The following is a 21,576-nucleotide window of genomic DNA, read 5'->3' as shown; positions in this document are numbered from 1 at the left end:
CCCACATGCCACGGAGCAACTAGGCCCGTGAACCACAACTACTGAGCCTGCACGTCTGGAGCCTGTGCTCCGCAACAAGACAGGCCACGACAGCGAGAGGCCCGCGCACCGCGATGAAGAGTGGCCTCTGCTCGCCGCAATTAGAGAAAGCCCTCACACAGAAACGAAGACCCAACACAGCCAAAAATAAATAAATAAATAAATTAATTAATTAAAAAAAAAAAGAAACTACACACCCAACAGAAAATACATATTTTTTAAAATCTCATGGATGATTTATAAAAACTGACCATTTATTTGTAAAAGTGTCACAAATGACAAAGAGTGGAAATCAATTATACTGGTAAAAACCAAAAAGATAATCAAGGATCTACTCTTTAAAAAAAGATACTAGACTCAAAAGTCTTTATGGATGAGTTCTCTAAAGTTTCAAGGAAATCTCTGTTAAATAAACTCTTTCAGATCATAAACAATGGTCAAAAGCTTGACAACTCTTTCTACACAACCAGGATAATAAACCATAACATCAAAACCAGATAGGGAGAGTAACAAAGAAAGAAGGAATTCTAACAGCAAGAAATCTACTAGTGTTATTTTTCATTAAAATATTAAAGTAAATAAAGCAAACAATCAACTGAGCAAATGCTGAAAAAAACATTTGATAAATTCTCACCCACTCCTGAGAAAGAATAAAACAACAAAAAAACTGTTGGCAAGCTAGGAACTGGAAAGTTTTGAGACCGGCCAACAATGACTTATATCTTACCTCCGAGCTGGTAGGTTAACACCTGCTGCTAGGGTGGATGTGCAGGTAAAAAGGCAGAGAACTCCTGCGGAGTAGGCCTCCTCCAAGAGCTTCCTTTCATCACTCGTTAAACCACTATGGTGATAAGCAACTCCAAATGGGATGGTGTGCTTTAAAACAGGACACAGGTTGCCACTGCTGATATTCTTCAAGTTCTTAATCACCTCATGTTTTTCTTTCTCTTTGTGTTTCAGATATTCCCTGGGAAAAAGATGTTAGACATGAACCCTTAATCTTATAGTGACAAAGTACCTAAAATTTTAATTTCAGTAGGTGCATGTAAACATTCTTTTTTTAAAAGAACATATTACTTTTATTGATATAAATACATAGAATGTTCTTAGAATTTTGATTTGACTTCATTAGCTATTAGGCAGTTTCTCTGAACTTCTTGTGAATCACAGAGCCCTGTGAAAATCTGCTTAAAACTAAGGAAAAAAATATTCACATAAACACAACACTTTGCATATAATTTCAAGGATTCATGAACTTCCTGAAGTTCAATCCTGTACCTCCTATGAATCCATGAACTCCAGGTTTAGACCCCTGCTCTAGATGTTACAATTATTTTTTCACAAGAACGTACATCTTTAGTGAAGATGATTTGTTTTAAGTCATAAATTTTCTTCTCTGAAGATGAAAACATATATTATTAAATCATATGAATTATATGTAAAACACTGTCTAAACTCTAGCATTTTAGAAGCCTCAGTAATATCCTCAAATGTCTCCTTACCTAGAAGCACCTATTATTTTAATTTCCCTTCTAGAAAAGAAAAAAAGGAAAGAAAGACTAAGTACAACTAACTACTAACTGACTACAAAGCAACAACTTCTGAATACCAGTAGCAAACAAATATAATCCAAGATATAAATATAATACACACAGCCCTATGTTGTTTTAGCATGCTTCATGGAAAGCATAGAGAGCTCTGGCTGGTGCTAACTGCACAAGGACAGTAATTTCACACGAAGCTGGGAAATGGGAGGCCAGGAGACAATGAAGAATTGGGAAGAAAGTGGTCAAGAGTCATCAGTGCAAGAACTAGAAGTGGCCGCTGAGTAGGAAGCAGAGACTTTATGTTATACGTTCCAGCCAGTGTTTGAGGTCCTGAAAGGGACAAATCCTTCTCAAGGAATTAAGACTTATGGATAATCACCCCATAATTTTAGAGAAGGGAGACATTATTTGTAACTGACCAGATAAGACATAATTACATGGACAAGGGTTTTGTGGGAGAAGTTGAGATGTGAGCTGGGCCTTGAAGAACAGGTGTTAGAGAGGCAGCAATGAGGGGGCAGGAAAGTGCAGTGTTGGCAGAGGGTAAAGCACGATTGTAGGCATGGAAATGGGAAGTTCAAGAATAAACAAAGAAGACAAGTAGTTCAGTCTGGATGAAGTGCAGGGTGGATAAAGAAAGGAAGAAATAAGGACAGAAAAGTAAGTTGAGTCATTATCTTAGCGTGAATTCTAGGCTAAGAAGCACTGTGGTATCATTTTCAGGGACATTTTTAGGGAAAGTGGTATGACCAGAGCTCTGGCAGTTGTCAGTAAATAGTGTTTAAAAGACATCCTTAACTTAGAAGTCAAAGGTGGTAATAGCTATAAAAAAGATAATTTTCCTTGAGATTGAGACAATCACTTGGGAAAAAATCTGCTTCAGTCTTTGCACTTAGACATACAAACATATTCTAGGTGATTTTACTATACCTGCTTCACATGAAATCTATGATTAGAAGGCAAATCATTAAGACATAGGCTGATATTCCAGGACTCTCATGAAATTATGTTTTAAGGACAATACTGAGATCAGAAACCATTTAGCCCCAGATTTTACTTCATCTACATGTAAACTACAGAATAATATAAAAAAGTATGCTCTAAACATGACATTTTAGTCAACAGCCACCAAAAAAGGGGGCTAAGCTATACTCAGAACATTCACCTTACGAAAGCAGCAAGTAATATGGAAAATGTATTTTAGAGGACGTTCTCCTTCAGAAAGAGTTTAAGAAAGTATCAAGGGTACTTATAATAATTCATTAACTAAGGGTTCTGGAGAACCAAATTTTTAAGTAATTCAATATTAAACATCAACATTTATGACCCAAATAAACTGTTATCACCAAAAAGCAAAATAAGTCAAGGATATAACTTGACTAATAATAAACCTCACATCTCCCAGTCAAAAGTTTGTCTCTAAATTTCCCCATCACTTAGTCAGTGCTACACTACCTTATTCTAAGAAAACAACTGATTTACTGAGAATATCTCAATGATAATTTAATCTCCTTAGGTTTTTATAATCTACATCATCACTGTAAAGGCAGACTCTGTTACTGAAATGGGAAACTCCTGAACTTTACCCCGAACATCTGCATCTCTGTGCTAGTCAATGAATTTAACTCTATATTAGATCAATCCATGATGACAGCAGGATTGGGAGGGGAGGCGGAGGATGGCTAGATTAGAATCCATAGTACTGGTCTGTGAACAGTGATATAGCACTGGCTCAGGGGCCAAAAAGAAGTCTGAAAAATATGATAAAACTACACATGGGACAAAAAGGTACAGAAAAAACTAAACTGTTCATACTTAAGTTCATTTTATACTTATCTCTACGACATAACAGAACCAACATTAAAATTTTATAGTATAAAATTACAAACTAACACATTTCTTAATTATTTAGGAAATTCAATTCAAATGTCCACACAACCTAAGTGTGAAGTTTACTAAGAAAACAAAGGCAACAGTACTTAATTAAAAAGAAAGTTAAGCTGAAGATATGATTCATCCATGCAGTGATCAGTGATTTGTCCTCTGATCATGTAGGCCAGCGGTTGACCTTGGCTGCATGTTGGACTCTGCCTGGGAGCTTTACAAAATAATGGTGCCTGGGTCCCACTCCCATATATTCTGATTTGTCTTGGATGTAGCTTGGGCACTGAAATTTTAAAAAGGCCCCAAGACGATTCACTGTGCAGCCAAGCCATTATATTAGTCAGCATTCTCTAACATGTAGAATTTTTCTCTGGCCATTTCACATATGTGAATTTCACAGTGCAATTTTCTTCAAGGTCAGGGCCTTTAGAATCTATTATAACAACTTAGTATAATGTTCTGCAAGAAGTAATTAGTGCTTGTTGAATAAACAGAACATACAGCATGTAAATCATAATAAAAATAAAACAGAATATTTTTAAAAGAGTAACATACTTGCTTAAAATTTTGCATATCATTGCTGCTACGTTTTCACAGTTCTTCTTAGTGGGACAAAAAACTAAGCAGGAATAATTGGGAATAACTTCTGTCACCAATGCTACCAAGTGATCAGGATCCATCTTTTTCAGAGTATCAGAATACTGCACAACAAGATTTAGGAACAAGGTAGTTAGCAACCGTGAAAGCCTTTCATTTTACCAGTGTAAAAGGTAAGTAAAAAGGTACGCTTTGAAAGGTAAGTAAACCAACCATAGGTTTGAACTTCTCATTTAAAATATGATCATTTAAAAGAAAAGATACAACCTATATTAAACAGCAAAATGTTAAGTCCCACTTTTCTCTTGGGTTATTAGGGTTTCGTTAGGTGTATTTAGTTTTAAATAAAGGAAGTGAAAATAGTTAATGTTATTAATAACCCCACTGCACGCCCATCTCCACTGAAGCAGAAAAAGTCCACAGAGAGAAACACAGATTGATCCTAATAATAGTCAAAGAACTGCATAAATAAGCTAAACCTCCTGCTTTTACTAACAGTTTTCAAAAACACAGATTCAATCATACTACAGGACATATTTTCAGAAATAAAAAATATATTTATCAAGCAGATGCAAAGAACTCAAAGAACGTGAAGAAAAATGTAAAGTTATTTAAAATCTCCTCACTTCCTTCGACTTTACTGAAAACTAATTAAGATACAGATTTAGAATAATATACCTTTACAGAATTCTAAAACTGTTGTAAAATCCCTTTCTTCCCCTTTTAATGTTCTTCACATAAATCACAGAACATTAACATAGTATACATTAACATTTTCATACACCAGTATCTGAGCTATACAGCCCACAAATATTTCTTCTTGTTTTGCTGTTGTTGCTGAATGAATAAACATTTATGAGAGAGGTCTCCAAACTTTCTTGGTTCCTGGAGCCCCAAGGTCAAAAGAAATAACTAACAGTTCTGATTGTTAGGTAGTTATGTCCAAACAACTTAATAAGTATGTATTTCCTCACAAATTAGTAGCCATCTAAATAAATAATACACATCAATTGAATAAAAATTTTTTTTATTGCATTCTTAAATAGCCATCAGAGCCCACTAACAGGATGTGCACACACTGGGCCCTGCAGTCTTTCAAACCTTAGAAATCCTCATTTCCTGTCCCACATTGATTTTCACATGGTATTTGCTAACAGTAAGTGCAAAAACAACCCCCAACTTCACAAAGGTACAATAGCGTAGAAAGGAATGTAGTGTGATCTAATGTTGACATTGGAAACTGCCTATCTTGAACCACACCACACTGTTTGTGTGGTGTCCAAGAGTTGTCAAGCATCAGTTGTTTCTCTGAAACAACTAAACTACCCCATGGTACCCATGCAACTCTTTTGTGGTGCCCCAGGGAAGCTGGGCACAAAGTCTGGGAACCTCACCTTCAGGGATTATCAAGGTTACCTTATAGTTAAGGAGACGTGAAAAAGTCATGCCATTCTCAGCTTTGCTGTCAACCTCATATATTGCGTCCTTTATTTTCAGATACTCTTTTAATTCAACCTCGAATTAAAAGGACATTTACAATTAATATCATATGTAAATTCCTTTTTCCAGAGTATCAAATTTTGTAAAATGTTGTAAAAAGGAAAGATATACAAAAATTTTAGCTCTTCTAAGGTATGTAGAATGCTTCAACTTAAAAGTTATTTCTTTCCCATCTAAGTTTATTTTTCCCTTTAAATCAAAACAGGGATTAATATCCTTGAAGAAATACTTATGAATTGAATAGCCACATATCTAAAAGAAAATCAGATACTTGTATGTGTCACAAGAGGAAGTATAAATGAGTCAAGTGTTCACACTCTATCTTTTATTAAGGAGTTATTTGTGGTATTCCTCAAGATTTAAAGATGCATTAGTCATCAGTTTTAATCTAAAAATGACCAAATTATTAATTTAACTATTTGTAGACAAAAAAAGTTTGTAAATACAGCTCATTGGATTTTTAAAAGAACAGCATCTACTTTGACAATTAAGGTCAGAAAATATCTCTTGAAAATTCTCATATTCGGTGTAAATGTAAAAACACTAAATTTCAAATTAAAATTTGGTGATTCTAAAAAAATTATTTTCTGAAAACCTATTTAGACACAGAAACTACAGACAGAGTATATGTACATTATAAGTTACTTTCGAATAGCTATGAACTACATTTATTTACTTTCTTCAAGTCTTTTAGGAATGCTGTTATTGGGGAGTTTAAATTTAAATCCATGTGAAGTCTTAACTTATTTAGAAAAAGCATTAAAACTACCAAAGCACAAATATTTGAAAATATTTTAACTTTTAAGATAAATTTTTTTATGTGCCAATAACTTGAGACATGAATCACTAAATTCTCACTGAATGAAAGAATTTACCTTACAGAATATAAAGTAGAAAAGCAGAATGGGTCTGAAAAATTTCATTCAATAAATACTCATTGAAGGCCCATGGATCAGGCACTGTTCCAGGTGCTACCCACACAGTACTGACCCAAGCCAAGATCCCTGACCTCTACACACAAACTTGCTACCATTCAGCCATGGTGAGTGGCATTATGTTCCTTCACTACTCTTAGAATTTTCATACAGTACATTTGCTACTTTTGTTTCTAAATAGAAGATGATACATAACAAACCAAACCTTAGGTACATACTGGTCTAAACTGACTCGTGTAATATTCTGCTTGCAGGAACTCTTGTAGGTCTTCAACGTTGTTCAATGTCGCACTCATACCAATAATTTGAGTTGTTTCTAAAAAAAAAAAAAAAAAAACCCAAAGTATTGAGGAAAATGTGTTACTTAGTATTAAGTTCAGCAAACTTTTAGTGTTCTTATTCTTCCTGAGTGATTTGAGAAAGAGGGGGCAGGTAAGAAAAATACCAACACAGTTGACCCTTGAACAACACGAGGGTTAGGGGTACCAACCTGCTTCGCAGTCGAAAATCCATGTAAAACTTATAGTCGGTCCTCCATATCCTCAGTTCTGCATCCCTGGATTCAACCAACCACAGATCATGTGGTACTGTAGTACTTACTATTGAAAAAAATCCACATATAAGTGGACCCATGCAGTTCAAACCTGTGTTGTTCAACGGTCAACTGTATAATACCAGAGTATTAATCTGGCAGATGATATTACTCAGAAGAGAGGTATAAGCTGGTAACACAGATTGGGAGCCATCAAACACAAGAAGCCCTTGAAGTCATGAGTATGGATGAGAATTAGCAAAAACTGTATGAAGCAAGAAACAAGAGAAGAGTCTAAGGTGAATCTATGGTAACACCAATGTACATGATGAATACGCTTAGAAAGCAGTGTCACAAAGGAGAACAAAAGGAGAAACTAAAGAGACTCCTTTCATTCAAATATCTATTAAGTGTAAGGCACTGGTGACAGAAGGACAAATAAGTATACAGCAGTAGCAAAGACGTGTCCATTATGTGCAGGTACTATGCTAGATGCTGTACTAAGACTGACTCGTGCTATCTTCACATCAATTCAGTGAGGAAGGTTCTATTACTATCATCCATTTTTGATGCATAAGGAAAAAGAGGCACAGTTACTATAACTTGCCCAAGGTCACAGACAAAGTTAAAAGTGAGCCAGGATTTGAATCCAGCTCCAGAGTCTGCCCTTAGCCATTATGTTATGCTATCTCTCAATGCTAACACACGATCAGTCTTACAGACAGATAGTAGGGAAACCAAGACAGAATGATGTTTCAGCATCCAAAGGAAAAATGAATGATAAATAATCAAATGCTGAAGAGAAATTAAGACAAGGACAGTCAGTGTACACTGGATTTGACAAGTAGATGATCATTTTTCCCCTCTTCCTCTGCTTTATATTTTTCCATAGAATTTGTCACCATCTGACACACCGTATGTTTTCTTGTTTATCTGCTTATTATCTGTTCACTTTCACTGAAATATAGGTTTGATAAAGGCAGGGCCTGATGCACAGGGGGTACTCAATAAATGTTTTTTAAATAAATGATTATAAAGTGCTACAACCTGACTAAATAGCACTGTTATCAAAATTTTAAAAATAATTCTTAAGATTTGACCTTTATGATTAATAATTTTCCATATATAAACTATTACAATATATAACAACTAATAAGCTATTGCAATAGTATATCAAAAAATAATAGAGAAGATATTTAGAATATTTCATATACATTTAAAGACTATCTGATGTTGTAAAATAGCTCCTTAAAGTGACTATTCATATACAATGTTTTCTTGGTATGATGATCATACTGATGGTGGCAACAGCAGCAAACCCTTATTGTGCTACGTGCTAGGCATGGCTGAATGCGTCCATTACATGTGTTAACTCATATAATCCTCACAACAATCCCATCTGGTTGGTACCATTATTATCCCCATTTTACAGATGAAGAAAGAGAGGTTGAGTCACATGCCTAAGTACACATAGCTAGTAAGTGTAGGATACTGATAGGGGACATCCTCACATGTTAACTTCATTTATCTTCACAATTCTACTCACTCATCCATTCTTCCAACAAAAATTTATAAGCTTACTTTAGACATAAAAAACTAAGGCAGAAAGCTTAAGTACCTTACTCTAGGTTACATAATCTAGCTAGTGATAGAATTAAGTCTTTTATAGGCCTCTTGATTATAAATCAATTAGTGACCACATTTGAAAGAATACTTACTGCTAGTGTAGAGGATTTTTGCTAGAGTCATTTCCAGTATAGCCCCACGGCTTCCTTCACCAATCATGTGCAACTTTGAGATTTTTAAAAAAAAGGGAGAAAAGTAAATCTGCATAGAATACCTATATAAAACAAGCATACATTTGATGAAATGAAGAAGCAATCTTTGCTTTATAACTCAAGCATTTTCGTTATGGCAACTAGAGTACACATACTTTATTTCACTGGTATTTTAAGTTAATGAGGTTGTCCCGAGGACAACATTCTGGCATCTGGAATTCATAAGTACTATTATAAAACTGAACATATATACATATATTCACTCTTCATGAAACACTTGACACAAAACTGAATCTAAGACTACCATGCATGGGGGCTTCCCTGGTGGCGCAGTGGTTAAGAATCCGCCTGCCAATGCAGGGGATGCAGGTTCGAGCCCTGGTCCGGGAAGATCCCACATGCCGCGGAGCAACTATGCCTGTGCACCACAACTACTGAGCCTGCGCTCTAGAGCCCGCGAGCCACAACTACTGAGCCCACATGCCACAACTACTGAAACCCGCGCACCTAGAGCCCGTGCTCCACAATGAGAAGCCACAGAAATGAGAAGCCTGTCCACCACAACGAAGAGTAGCCCCTGCTCACCGCAACTAGAGAAAGCCCTCGCGCAGCAACGAAGACCCAATGCAGCCAAAAATAAATAAAATAGATACATTAAAGAAATAAAAAATGTTTAAAAAAAAAAAAGATTACCATGCATGAAACGTCTTCATCTGTGTTATCTATATATTAAAATAAATTACTTATCCTCATAAAGGTATTAAGCAGATCCACATAATAATAAATGTTAGTATAATAAAAATGTTGATAAATTAATAAATGGAGTGACCAACCTCATCTACAACAACCAGACCCAGACTGTTAATCCTTTCGGTTTCAATCAAGGAGTTCACCAGACTATGTCCTTTTTCAATAGTGGCAATATATAGTGATTTCTTTTCCCTTCTTTTAATTGGAGGAAATTTTCCTTTGCTTCCAGCATATTCTTCAACAAAGAAACCCAGTTCTATACCAAAAGTTGACAAACCTGAAATCTAGAATATTAGTTAAAATAAACAAAAAAAATCAGATAAGAATCCTAATTATTAAGTGTTCACAGGAATTTAAAAAATCTAAAATAATGTTTAATACCAAACAATGGGAACAAGGTCACAGATAATACATACCTATGTATATATAAGAAATGTCATAATTAATGTATTAATCTTTGCAAATAAATGCCACTTTTAAACTAGATAATATAAATATAAATTTTAAGTGTCTCCTCTGATGTTAAAAAAAATCAAAATAACTCATTTATTTTGATAAAATAATTGGTTAGTTTCTCCTTGAAAAAGCAGGCTAAATATCAATACAACATGTAAAATGGAGTTTAATCCACAGGTTTAGAAAAAAATAAAACCCCTTCTGAAACAGGTAATTAGAAGAGATTTTCGGTTAAGTACTCTACACTGCATTTGCACATCCTAAAAATAATAATTCTCCATCATTAATAGAGATACCTTTTCTCAGTCAATAAAAAGTTGTTACATTTATGCTAGTTTTTATATCTGAATGTGGAAATTACATTAGCAAATACCACTTGTTAAAAAAAAAAAATCACACCTTTTCTTGAACAATTGCCACATATGGTAGGATCATTAAAACATCTTTTCGCCGGCAAAGCAGTTCTTGCAGCATTAAAATCTCAGCCACGAGGGTTTTTCCACCACTTGTTGGCAAGGAATATATTAAATTTTTTCTTTCTTGCACAGAATTCAATGTTAAGCAAGCATGTTGCCATTCTGTGGAATTGAAAAAAAAAAAAAGCCTTATTCTCCCCTTCTACAATCTCAAAGTTTTCTAAGAAGAAAAAAATCAAATTTTACCCTGTGTAGCATCTTCTCTTAGTGATAAAAAAAAAAAAAAAGGCTTATTTTCCCCTTCTACAATCACAAAGTTTTCTAAGAAGAAAAAATCAAATCTTACCCTGTGTAGCATCTTCTCATAGTGATAAATGTAACTATATATCAATGTTAATCGTCAAAATCCCCAATGCATGGTGTGCATTCTAGTTCAGGCCTGGTCAGTGAGGTGGGCAACTAGCCCACCTATTTGCCAGCTGCAGGCTGAGGTCTAAGATTCCACAGGGCAGACAGCGCCTGCTGGACAAGAGATGTCTGTCACCTGGGACATCGGAGGGGCTAACGGGCACTTCAAGGATCTGTGTGAATTCTAAGGCCTTCCTCTTATGTTCTGCAAGGACACTGTGTAAGCTTCCCTTCCTCATTCACCCAAATACCATCTTAGAGAGAAACAGGGCGAGGAGGAATAAAATTTATGAGGTTTTACACAAACTAAGAAAGACTATTCAACCAGCTCTCACAGGGAGCTGAAGTTTGAATGGCCTGAATGCCACCTTAAACTGATTGATGAGACAGTTTAAACCATAAAAGACTAGGATTATTAACTAGGACATCCAGGATTTCTACAGCTTAGCAAGGTGGAATTTATGAAAAGGATCACATCAGATCCAAAACAATGCGAAAACTAGTGTAACTACTCTGTAGGAAAATTTGACAAGGTGGATCATCAAAAGTCTTCAAAATATGCATCATTTTTATCCCTAGAAAAATGGGCAAAAGATATGACATTTCACACCAGGGAGAAATGCAAATGGCTAATAAATACATGAAAAGATGCTCTATTGTTACCTATCAGGTTGGCAAAATAAACAAATAAAAAATGTTAAACAGCTACCAAGAAAAAAGCCCCCCCACACATAAAATCCAGAGTTGACTAGAGTGGACACGAACAGGCATTTTTGTGTATGGTTGATGAAAGCATAAACTGCTACAATCTTTTTGGAAAGCAATCTAGCAGCATCAAAAATAAAACTGCACACTGCCTTTGATCTAGCAGTATTGCTTGTAGAACTCTACACCTACAGAAATAAAAGGGTATATATATATAGGTTATGTGCAAGATGTTCACCATAGCATTGTTTATATATAACAAAGAGCCATCAAGGGGTGAAGACTGAATTATTGCACAATCATATGATGTAATTCTCAGCCTGAAATATTTGCAAACGACTATGTATTTTTACTTTATCTCAATATTTTACAGCACAGGAAAATATAGCCATTATATTGTAATAACTTTATTTACTTATTTTTTTATCTTTTGGCTGTGCCGTGTTGCATGTGGGATCTTAGTTCCCCGACCAGGGATTGAACCTGTGCCCCCTGCAGTGGAAGCATGGAGTCTTAACTACTGGACTGCCAGGGAAGTCCCCTGTAATAACTTTAAATGGAGTATAATCTATAAAAATACTGAATCACTATGTTGTACACCTGAAACTAATATTGTAAATCAACTATGCTTAAATAAAAAATTTTCAAAAATATTTGAATTGAATATTTAATACTTAAATATTAAAATACTTCCGACTAGTATCACCCACTAGTTATCAAACTGCAGATGTCTGTGTGAAAATACAACTTGACCATATCCACATTTTATCCAACTCAGAGTTTTAAAGTATAAAATGACCAAAATAATGAATATTTAGGAATAACATCTATCTTCACACACTAAAAAAAAAAAAAAATTACATTAACTTAGTTCCCAACATTTCTATAGAACAAATTAAGCATAATTCTACACTTAAGAGGCAAAAATAACAGTATAAGGTTGAAGTTCTCTAGCTCAGTGGCTCTCAAACTTTCCACACATCAGAATAACCTGGAGGACTTACTAAAGCAGATTGCCAGGTCCCACCCCAAGGTTCTGATTCAGGAAGGCTAGGGTGGAGCCTGGGAATGTGCATTTCAACAAATTTCCAGGTGCTGCTGCTGCTGCAGTAGGAGCTGCACTTTGAGAAGCACTGCTTTAGCTCAGTGAAAAGTAGCACACATATTTATGCTTTAACTTGGTCATGCTTAAGCCAGATTAACAAATAAAAAGGGATTTTAAGAAGTTATTTACTGGGACTTCCCTGGTGGTCCAGTGGTTAAGAATACACCTTCCAATGCAGGGGACGCGGGTTCGATCCCTGGTCCAGGAACTAAGATTCCACATGCCGCAGGGCAAACTAGGCCCGCGTGCTGCAGCTAGAGAGAGGCCCGCACACCACAACGAAAGATCCCGCATGCTGCAACGAAGATCCTGCGTGCCGCAGCTTAAGACCCAATGCAGCCAAAAAAAAGTTATTTACTGAAGTTCTTACTTAGAAGCAATCAATATAATTACTGACAGTCATTACCAACGTCTAATTTGGCATGTCCTTGACACAGAACTGGAAAAACAACTATTATTATTATCCCTTTTTAACAGAGCAGGAACTAAGGCTCAGAGTGCAAAACCTGTGTTTGAGTGACACGGCCAGAATTCATAACTAGGCTGACAAACCCCAGCAGTTGAGAACCTACCAGAGTGTACCAGGCACAGTGCTAGTCACATAAGAAAAAGATGAGTTAGATAGAGCCCTGCCCTCAGGGTACTCATTCTGGCAGGAGATGCAAATTAGACAAAAAACAAGGTGCTAGGAGAAAAGCAGAGGGAAGAAAGTTAACATCTACTTCAAGGGCAATATACACCTGTAGCTCTTAAACTGCAAACCTTGCAATTTAGAATTTGTTAGACTCTTGTAGAGCCTTATATTAGACTTTGTTTCCTGTAGTCCTATTTCTCCAACCTGATCGTCTTCTCCTGAGATGAGAACTCATGTTTTCATGTGGTTCATAAGATACTAACTTAGGAGTTTCAGAAATAATTATGAAGTAATTGGATGATAGGCTGCTTTTCAGGGATGGAAGCAAGTGTCCCTTCTGTCTAAAATGACACATATTTGAAATATATGCAAGGACCCAGGATTTTTGAAAAACATTACAAGACAAATGAATTATTAATACTATTTCTTTGCACTTAAATCCTAATGTTAGCTGTCCTTAAAAATGTTTAGTTTTAATCAAACTAAACAGTTCAGTCAGTTTTACAAATACTGACTTCTTTCACTCAAGACATATGAGTAGTCAATGGAATTTCAGCAACTAAGTTTTGGTAGTAAAGTTAAGAGCCAGCCAAGGAAGCATTAGCTAAGAAAACTGAGGAGCAGCTAGACAATCAGAGAAAAAAAACCAAGAGTGGAATGTCAGGAAGTCAAGAAATGGGTGTTTCAAGAAGAATTTGGTCAATTTTGTCAGGTAAGCAACTGTCAAAGAAGGTAAGAACTAAAAGTATCACTGAGTTGCGACCCCCTAGTCATTGTATCTTAAGTGACAGCACAGAACCCAGAGTTGGAGTGGACTGGGAATTATCTGAAGTGAGGAAAGGGAAGCAGCAAGGATAACACGTTGGAGAAGTGTGGCCACGAAGGGAAGGAAAGAAGTTCAATAGTAGCAGGATAGGGATGGAAGGCTCAGAGAGGACTGATGTTTCGATTTGTTTTAAGGGGAGAAATATGACCATGGAAGCATCAGTTTTCTTTTGATTTGCATCAATATTATGGTAATGATGGTAAATTATTTTCATTCCAGCAAAAAACATTACCATATAATTTTTCAATTCCCTTGAACTGAACATAAAGGTCTCTCACTTTGCTGGGTAATGAATAAAAAGGACCAAGGTCATCTAATGATGACTCAATTGTTTTCTTAGCAACATTAATTTCTTCAGATAGGAGAGTCTCTTTGAGCTGTTTAGTCCTAGAAAATACTGGTGTTTGGGCCTTGGCATTTCCAGTCATGGTATTTTTTAGATGATCTTTAAGACTTTTTCTCCTATTCGCATCTGAACTAGTTCTGACTTTAGAAGAGGATTCATCAGTTTGCTGTGGTTGCTCTACGTTATTAATGGGCAATTCCTTGTTCACAGTCTTGTGAGAGGATGAGTTCCAATCCCTCTTTTCAGTAGATGGATCACCCAAATCATTTGAAGAGTTATATAAATTTTCAAAGAATAAAACCTGTGAAGAAGGTATATCATACAAAACATCAGTTGCAGGTTCAATAGAGACCTCTTCATGCCCGCTCTGGTTCTTCGTGTGCTCATCTATTTTTAATTCAGTACAGTCGCCTACAGTAGTCATGCTGAGTGTGTTGTGTTTAATGCTTTCTGAACAAAGATCTTCAGTGTCATGGTCTGTAGCATGTTTCCTATGTTCAGGAAGTTGCAAATATTTTTGTTCCAGGTCATCAACTTGAGCTAAAAAAGAGTTTTCAGCAAAGCTATCATAGTCACCAAACAGGTCCTCTTCACTGTCAATATTCTGGAAAGAAAACAAAAAGATTTATGGTCAATTCTAGCTTCATTAAGAATAAAAGTTTCAGCTGAGGGCTCTATCAAGCATATAATTATATGGTCACTTATGGTTCACAGACCTAAATGTAAATCAGCCTATAAAATAGATACTATCATCCCATTTTACAGATCAAGAAATGGAGGCCCAGAGAGGTTAAGTGACTGGCATAAACTGTCCTCCTAGTGATGCTGGGATTCTAATTCTTAAGCTAGTGCTAAATCCTTAAAAATGGCAGCAAGACCGATAACCATCTACTGGAAGGGGAGAAGTTTCTGATAACCGCAGTACCGTTTCACCTCCGATACTCCAATCTGCAGAGGCTGGCCTGTAATAAAATCATGCTTGTACCACTGGACACTCCAAGGAGATTGTTCTTAGAAATCTGGAATTGAAAGGGAGAGTCTGACTTGGTATGGTCTATAAACAGAAGAGATGTAATTTGGAGGTAGCAATATAGGGGGGTGATTAAGAACCCAAGATTTGGAGTAGGAAGTGTAGTTTCTTAACTTCTCAGGGCCAGATTTCTGTTGTAAAATCTAGATAACGTAAATAGTTTAACAAAGTACCCAGCACATAATAGGTCTGCAGTAAATGGTAGATTTTTAGTACAAGGAGCAGCAGAAACTTGTAAGTCTAGGTTTGCGTCTCGGTCATGCCACTTACTTGCTGCGTGTACAGCTTTTGTCTCGGGGTTTCATACCTATATAAAAATGGGGCTAACAGTGCGACACCTCACAGGTGAGGATTAACGGCGATAACAAAGACGAGGTAATCACGCGAAGGCTAGTAGATAAGTGGTCAATTGTTTGCACCTGGGAAGGGAACTGCCAAACTTTTTGGAGTTCCAACCACGCCTTCTTCAGCTGGTCTCCCACGCCTCTTTCAGTGAGCATGCGCAGTGGGAGACCTGGCTTTGTATCATCACCCCAAAGGTGGGAAATGGAACGTGGAACTCCGGGAAATTTGAGAGGTGACGGGGCTGTACCTCGACCGGCTGCACGTCCATGGTTTTTCGCCGCCGGCTCCCAGCCACCATCTCCTCGTCGTCCTCCTCCTCCTTCTCCTCATCGCCGGGCTTAAGCTCGGCCGCGGTGGGGGCGGCAGAAACGCTCTCCAAGCTAGGACGGTTCCTTTTGCGGACCGACACCCGCCGGCGGATGCGGGAACAACCTTCATCCATGGCAGGGGCTGGGGACCCTGCCCGAACGTCGCTCCGCGTGACCCAGCCGCCAAACCCCAGTGAAGGGGTGAGCGCAGCAACAGGGGGAGGGTAGCAACAGGCGGAAGCTGCGCTCGCCTCTCCATCCACCTTTGAGAAGGATCACAAACCAATAGTCGGGGCCTTGGGGCCGGAAGCGGAGGCACAGACGCAGGAGCCCGCCCTCTCTTCGTCCAATCGTAAGTGTCCCAGCTTGCGGCGCGGCAAAAGGGAGAGGAGGAGAACGGGAAGGTACTGCGCAGGTGCATAGAAATCCCCACCTGCTCTTTCTTTGGATTCCCAGCGTTCGCCTTCGGAACCTTTGAACCGAGTATTTGGGCCAACAGGGGAAGCATACCGGAAGTGACTTGTCCAGACGATTTGGAAAAAGGAAGAGGAGGAGCAACGAACCATGGCAGCTATGGTAGCCCTTTGCAGTGGGCTAGGAAGGAGAACGTTAACGCACTTCGTAACGGCTGCTGTCTGCCTCACAGATTCTGGGACTCATGCAGGTAAAGTCTCCATATCCTAGGCTCCTTTATAGCATTGCAGCCGTTTGGCTTAGCCCTAATTAGGTCGGTGGAGTCGTCACTGTTAGCTAAAGGACTCCGGTGTCTAGGCAGTTTTCTCCAAGGTAAATGGGAATCTGTAATGGCCCGTGACTAGTATTTTAAAGCTGAAGAGGGCGTGAAATATCGCCCAGTATTTTTTTTTTAAATGTACGAGGAGAGTTATGGGGTGATTCTTAAAAAGAGGCAGGGACTTGCCCAAGATCTTCGGGTAGACTTGGTAAGGAAGGAGCATTTTCAGTCACCTAGCAGCAATTTCCAGATGTCTGAGGGCCCGGATCTGGGCGAAATTGTGACATGGGCCCTGGAATCTATCATTTCTGCACTTTCATCTACTTTGTGCTTCTCTGTAAAGAATCTTTTCATTTTCCCTTGGGTATGACAATGCCTTTAAGTTTGCATTAAAATCTGTCTCTACTCATGGAGAGAAGGGAATATAAATTTCCGGAACAGATGGGAGGTTGTATGGGTGGGGATATATATGCCCTTTTCCCAAAGCCCCAGAAAGCACATTTATCCTAAGTCTAACTCTGCCTCAAATCTGAAGACTTTTAAGCTTCATTTAACCTTGTTAGTGTAATGAATATAAAACCTTTCTTTTCTGTTATGTCCCTTAATTCATCTCGCCTCCACAGAAGCAAAATCTTTCCTTAGCTGCTCAGCTAACAAAAATAATTAGTTCGTTGCTGTTTCTGTTTAATTTCAGTGCTGTGGAGAAGAAGTTGTTCACAATATAAACAGGTAACCAGCAATGAGGACCTGGTAAGAATTTTTTTCTTACTTTTAATAAGGCATTTGCAAATAGGACCAAGTTCTTATGTCTTTGCTATTTGAATAGAGTGCAGCTGAAGGACAAAAAACAATTAAGATGATAATCATTAGTCTGAGTTGGAAAATTATAATTGAGTAGTTACTTAAGTGAACTTTGAAGTAAGAGAATCCCTATATTCCTAGCAAGAAGCATGGCTTCTGTAACACCATATTTTGCTTCCTAGATATGTGCTTTGGGAATTTAAGAAGGTAGTTTTGGTGCATGCAGTAATTGCAGAAAACCTAACAAAGGGATTGTACAAAGTTTACATATACCTTGGCTCTCTTCCTCATTTCAAATTCAATTCTGTCTTCCTCCTATTCATCACTTTGGCTGGGTGGCGGCTGCTTTAATAAATGTGGGATCAAAATTAAAGTTTTATACCAGGACATTAAGTACAGTCTCTTCTAAACTGTAGATGTATTTTTATGGGTTTCAAGTACTATCACTGGACTTGGGCAGTATAGGTTTTCTTGCTACATACAAAGATAATTTGACACTAATCAGACCATATAAAGCACTTTGCACAGTGTAGAGAAGGAACACAGTCATTACAGGTAATGAATGTAAACTGGATTAAGAACATTTGAGGAGTTGGAAAAAAACAGAACCCCTCTAGTCCCTCTGAGCGTCCATCTTGGTCATCTAATTCACACCATAGTCAAGAGAGTAAGGGAAATTACTAGAGCTCCTCTTTAGGTCATTAAACCCACTAAGACTAATGAAAGCTATGGGCTCTCCCAGAAAAAGGCACACAGTCCCATTCATTTGAAATTTTGCATACAACTACAGCGGTTCAGGGACTTCATAGCCATTTCTACATTAAGAATCTGTATACTGGAGACACCTAAACTGATTTTAGGAGGGAGGCCTTGTGATAGAAGCATTAGAGGCAGTAGCGAAAAAAGAAAACCGAAAAAGGCTGACACAAACTTACAAAACAGTCTGGGGCCATAAAATTGTAGTCAAAGAACCTGATAGTATTACACTAAGCCTTGTCTTTTAAAATTTTATTTATTATTTTTGGCTGCGTTGGCTTTTTTTTTGTTGTTGCGCACAGGCTTTCTCTAGTTGCTGCAAGCGGGGTCTACTCTTTGTTGTGGTGTGTGGGCTTCTCATTGCGGTGGCTTCTCTTGTTGCGGAGCACGGGCTCTAGGCACGTGGGCTTCAGTAGTTGTGGCACACGGGCTCAGTAGTTGTGGCTCGCAGGCTCTAGAGTGCAGGCTCAGTAGTTGTGGCGCACAGGCTTAGTTGCTCCGCGGCATGTGGGATCTTTCCTGGACCAGGGCTCGAACCCGTGTCCCCTGCATTGGCAGGCGGATTCTTAACCACTGCGCCACCAGGGAAGTCCTGCATTGTCTTTTTACAGGAAAAATAGTGATAAAAGATCTAGAGAAATATGGGGATGGATTTAGGGATTATAATTTAAGAATTGCATATGGTATCTGTTGTGCTTAAGTTTTTCTTGATTTAAATCTGAGAATTTTTAGTCATCTACAGTCTGGACAAAGCATTTGAGGAGAGAATCATTTATCGAAGATTTGAATTTTTTTCCTCCTCCCATAAGTCCTTTTTTTCTCCAAAGATTGTATTTTATCCCAGAATCCTCCTCCATGACTTAATTCCTCCTTAGCCAAACTTAAACAAGACATTTGCACAAAATATGTTTGAGTACACTGAAACCTTTAAAATGGTGAATCTTTTTCTGAAATACTCGATTTTTCCTTTACAAGCCTAGCTGTTGTATTCTCTTTCACAGTAAGAAAGGTACAACTAATCCCTTGGAGAGATTTAAACGTGGTAACCTAAGATTTTAAGTTTTTTCGATTCAAAGTTAACACAAACTATATTACCATATTTTTTTTTCCTTTATCCTAGCCTGTTCCAATGGAAAATCCTTATAAGGAGCCTCTGAAAAAATGTATCTTGTGTGGAAAACGTGTAGATTATAAGAATGTACAGGTGAGCTCTGGTTTTACTTCACTATGATACTTGATTTTGGCTCCTTTATTAATACAATAGAGAAGCAAGTCAGTTTTTATAACAGGCTTTGTGTAGGGTGACTGTTTTAGCAACTTCATAATTTCAGATCTCGTTATACTTCTACGTATCGATACAAGGCATCTCTGTTTTATTCGGATGAGAGCCCCTTGGCTGTCCCTCATTTACTTTTAATTCAGCTTAGCATTCCTCTTTTTTCTTTGCCCAAAATGTCTTTACAGTAGCTCGCTGTGGCAGTGATTCTCAGTTGGTGGAGTTCAGTAGTTTGGGAAAAGCTCCTCTGGTGAAGTTGATCTCTGTACCTCACCACCAATATTGCTATTTCAAATGTAATTTTATCTGTTGTCGAGCACTCAGCAAATTAAAAGTGGTAAATTTAGGGGACAGAATGGTGCTGGAGCTAAGTATACTGACAGTAGTATAAAGTGATAGCTGCCTTGGTGGGAGAAAACCCAAGGAATTTTAAAATGCAACATATTAGGATTATGCATAGTGCCTAGAATGATGCCTGGTACATATAAAGTGCTAAAGAATTTAAATTAATAAAACATGAATAACAGCAAACGGCCTGATGTACCTATGCATCTTGAAGACCTCATTGTAGTCTGATATTATGTGATAGCCTATCATGATAGATGAAATGTTTTGTACCTTGTTATAAAAGCAACAGTATTTGAGAAAAGTTATCTGTGGAAAAGTCAAGAAAACAGCTTTAGCACTGAAAGAATATGCTCATTAATCTGTTGTACAGACTTTATTGACACACTGGATAAGAGATTTCAACTTTAGTGATTACCTTAGTTATTTTAAAAGATGACCTATTAATAGAATGAACATAATTGTGTTTTTATTCATATTTTTGAAGTTTGTCTGAAATGTATTAATAAACCTTTACATAACTTGAAGGTGTGGAATAAGGTTTTTTTTTAAAATTTACCATTCAAGATTGAATAACAAGTGTATTAATGTAAATATTTTTCCTTTTCAAATATAACTCAAAACAGCTTTTATCCCAGTTTATTTCTCCATTTACTGGATGCATTTATGGAAGGCACATAACAGGTATTTTGTTTTCTATATATTATAGCAACTTAAATGTAGGTAAGACTTATATAAAGCTACTTCTGTTATTTAAGGAAACTGGCAGATTTTCAAATAGTGCTACAAATTACTATGACACCAGATACTATGGGTAGTTTGAGAAAGCCTCTTCTTAGGCCAAAGACATGCAATTATTTTGCATGTCCTCTTATACTCAGTTAACTACAGGCTGACAACATGTAGAAAACTTGGGCTTAAAAAATTGCTTTGCTGTTTGGGAGTATACTATAATCATCCCCAGGCTATTACTTAAACCAGGGGCCTATTGCCTATAGGCCAAATCGGATCTGCCACTTGTTTTTGTAAATAGCTTGGTTTCCATAGTGTCTGAGCTACAAGCAGAATTGAGTAATGATGCCAGAGACTGTATGGCCCACAAAGCCTAAGATAGTTACTATCTGGCTCTTTACAGGTTTTCCAGTCCTTCCATGACATACAGTTGTTATGCATTTTGATTACTGGCATTTTTTTACGAATAAGAAAGCAATTTCTTTTATAGGTCTTTGTGGGAAAAAACAAAAAGAAATCACAAAAGCAATTAAGAGAGCTCAAATAATGGGTAAGAGCATCTGAAAAACTGAATTATGCTAACCAAAATTTTGCTCATTATCTTTTGTGAATAACTTTCATTATCTCTTTACAGGGTTTATGCCAGTTACATACAAGGATCCTGCATATCTCAAAGACCCTAAAGTTTGTAACATCAAATACAGGGAGTAAATTCTATAAAGTTATCAATAAATTTATTTTACAGTTGTGTGGTGGTAATACTGGCTCAAACTGTAAGATTTAATAACCTTT

General features: G+C 37.2%; 2 protein-coding genes across 11 annotated transcripts in view; one reads left to right on the top strand and one right to left on the bottom strand.

Annotated features, from left to right (window-relative positions):
* HELQ (helicase, POLQ like) overlaps nt 1-16,627 on the bottom strand; it is a 41,665-nt gene extending 25,038 nt beyond the window's left edge. For 3 of the 6 annotated variants that reach the window (XM_068542712.1, XM_068542713.1, XM_068542715.1), the window contains exons 1-9: nt 16,081-16,627; nt 14,345-15,062; nt 10,418-10,596; nt 9,646-9,846; nt 8,753-8,825; nt 6,721-6,818; nt 5,484-5,582; nt 4,026-4,171; nt 767-1,006 (exon numbers count right to left, since the gene is read on the bottom strand). In XM_068542712.1, the coding sequence (XP_068398813.1) occupies nt 767-1,006; nt 4,026-4,171; nt 5,484-5,582; nt 6,721-6,818; nt 8,753-8,825; nt 9,646-9,846; nt 10,418-10,596; nt 14,345-15,062; nt 16,081-16,275 (1,949 nt within the window). In that variant the 5' untranslated portion in view covers nt 16,276-16,627. Of the gene's footprint in view, nt 1-766; nt 1,007-4,025; nt 4,172-5,483; nt 5,583-6,707; nt 6,819-8,752; nt 8,826-9,645; nt 9,847-10,417; nt 10,597-14,344; nt 15,063-16,080 lie in introns of those variants that run through there. The other 3 variants (XR_011073904.1, XM_068542717.1, XM_068542716.1) reach the window with 3 other exon arrangements.
* MRPS18C (mitochondrial ribosomal protein S18C) lies at nt 16,004-21,570 on the top strand. Of its 5 annotated transcripts, none has more exons than XM_068542720.1 (7): nt 16,004-16,493; nt 16,641-16,805; nt 17,569-17,624; nt 19,552-19,635; nt 20,679-20,736; nt 21,275-21,334; nt 21,419-21,569. In XM_068542720.1, exons 2-7 carry the CDS (start codon nt 16,706-16,708, stop codon nt 21,493-21,495), a joined length of 435 nt encoding a protein of 144 aa, XP_068398821.1. In that variant the 5' UTR covers nt 16,004-16,493; nt 16,641-16,705; the 3' UTR covers nt 21,496-21,569. The 5 variants fall into 5 exon arrangements, with proteins under 5 accessions (XP_068398821.1, XP_068398820.1, XP_068398823.1 ...); XM_068542719.1 differs by having other exon boundaries at nt 16,598-16,805; XM_068542721.1 differs by lacking the exon at nt 16,004-16,493 and adding an exon at nt 16,539-16,556.
* The last annotated feature ends 6 nt before the right edge of the window (nt 21,571-21,576 follow it).

The sequence above is a fragment of the Eschrichtius robustus genome, chromosome 4 (genome assembly GCF_028021215.1).
Source record: "Eschrichtius robustus isolate mEscRob2 chromosome 4, mEscRob2.pri, whole genome shotgun sequence".
NCBI lineage: Eukaryota > Metazoa > Chordata > Mammalia > Artiodactyla > Eschrichtiidae > Eschrichtius > Eschrichtius robustus.
Note: the sequence above shows the minus strand (reverse complement) of the source record. Positions and strands in the feature narration are given on the sequence as shown.

Excerpts from the sequence above, each read along its gene's own strand:
- MRPS18C (XM_068542720.1), top strand. The coding sequence starts at position 16,706 with ATGGCAGCTATGGTAGCCCTTTGCAGTGGGCTAGGAAGGAGAACGTTA. Across the intron at positions 17,625-19,551 it reads TAACCAGCAATGAGGACCTG|CCTGTTCCAATGGAAAATCC; the intron begins GTAAGAATTTTT and ends CCTTTATCCTAG. Across the intron at positions 20,737-21,274 it reads TTATGGAAGGCACATAACAG|GTCTTTGTGGGAAAAAACAA; the intron begins GTATTTTGTTTT and ends TTTCTTTTATAG.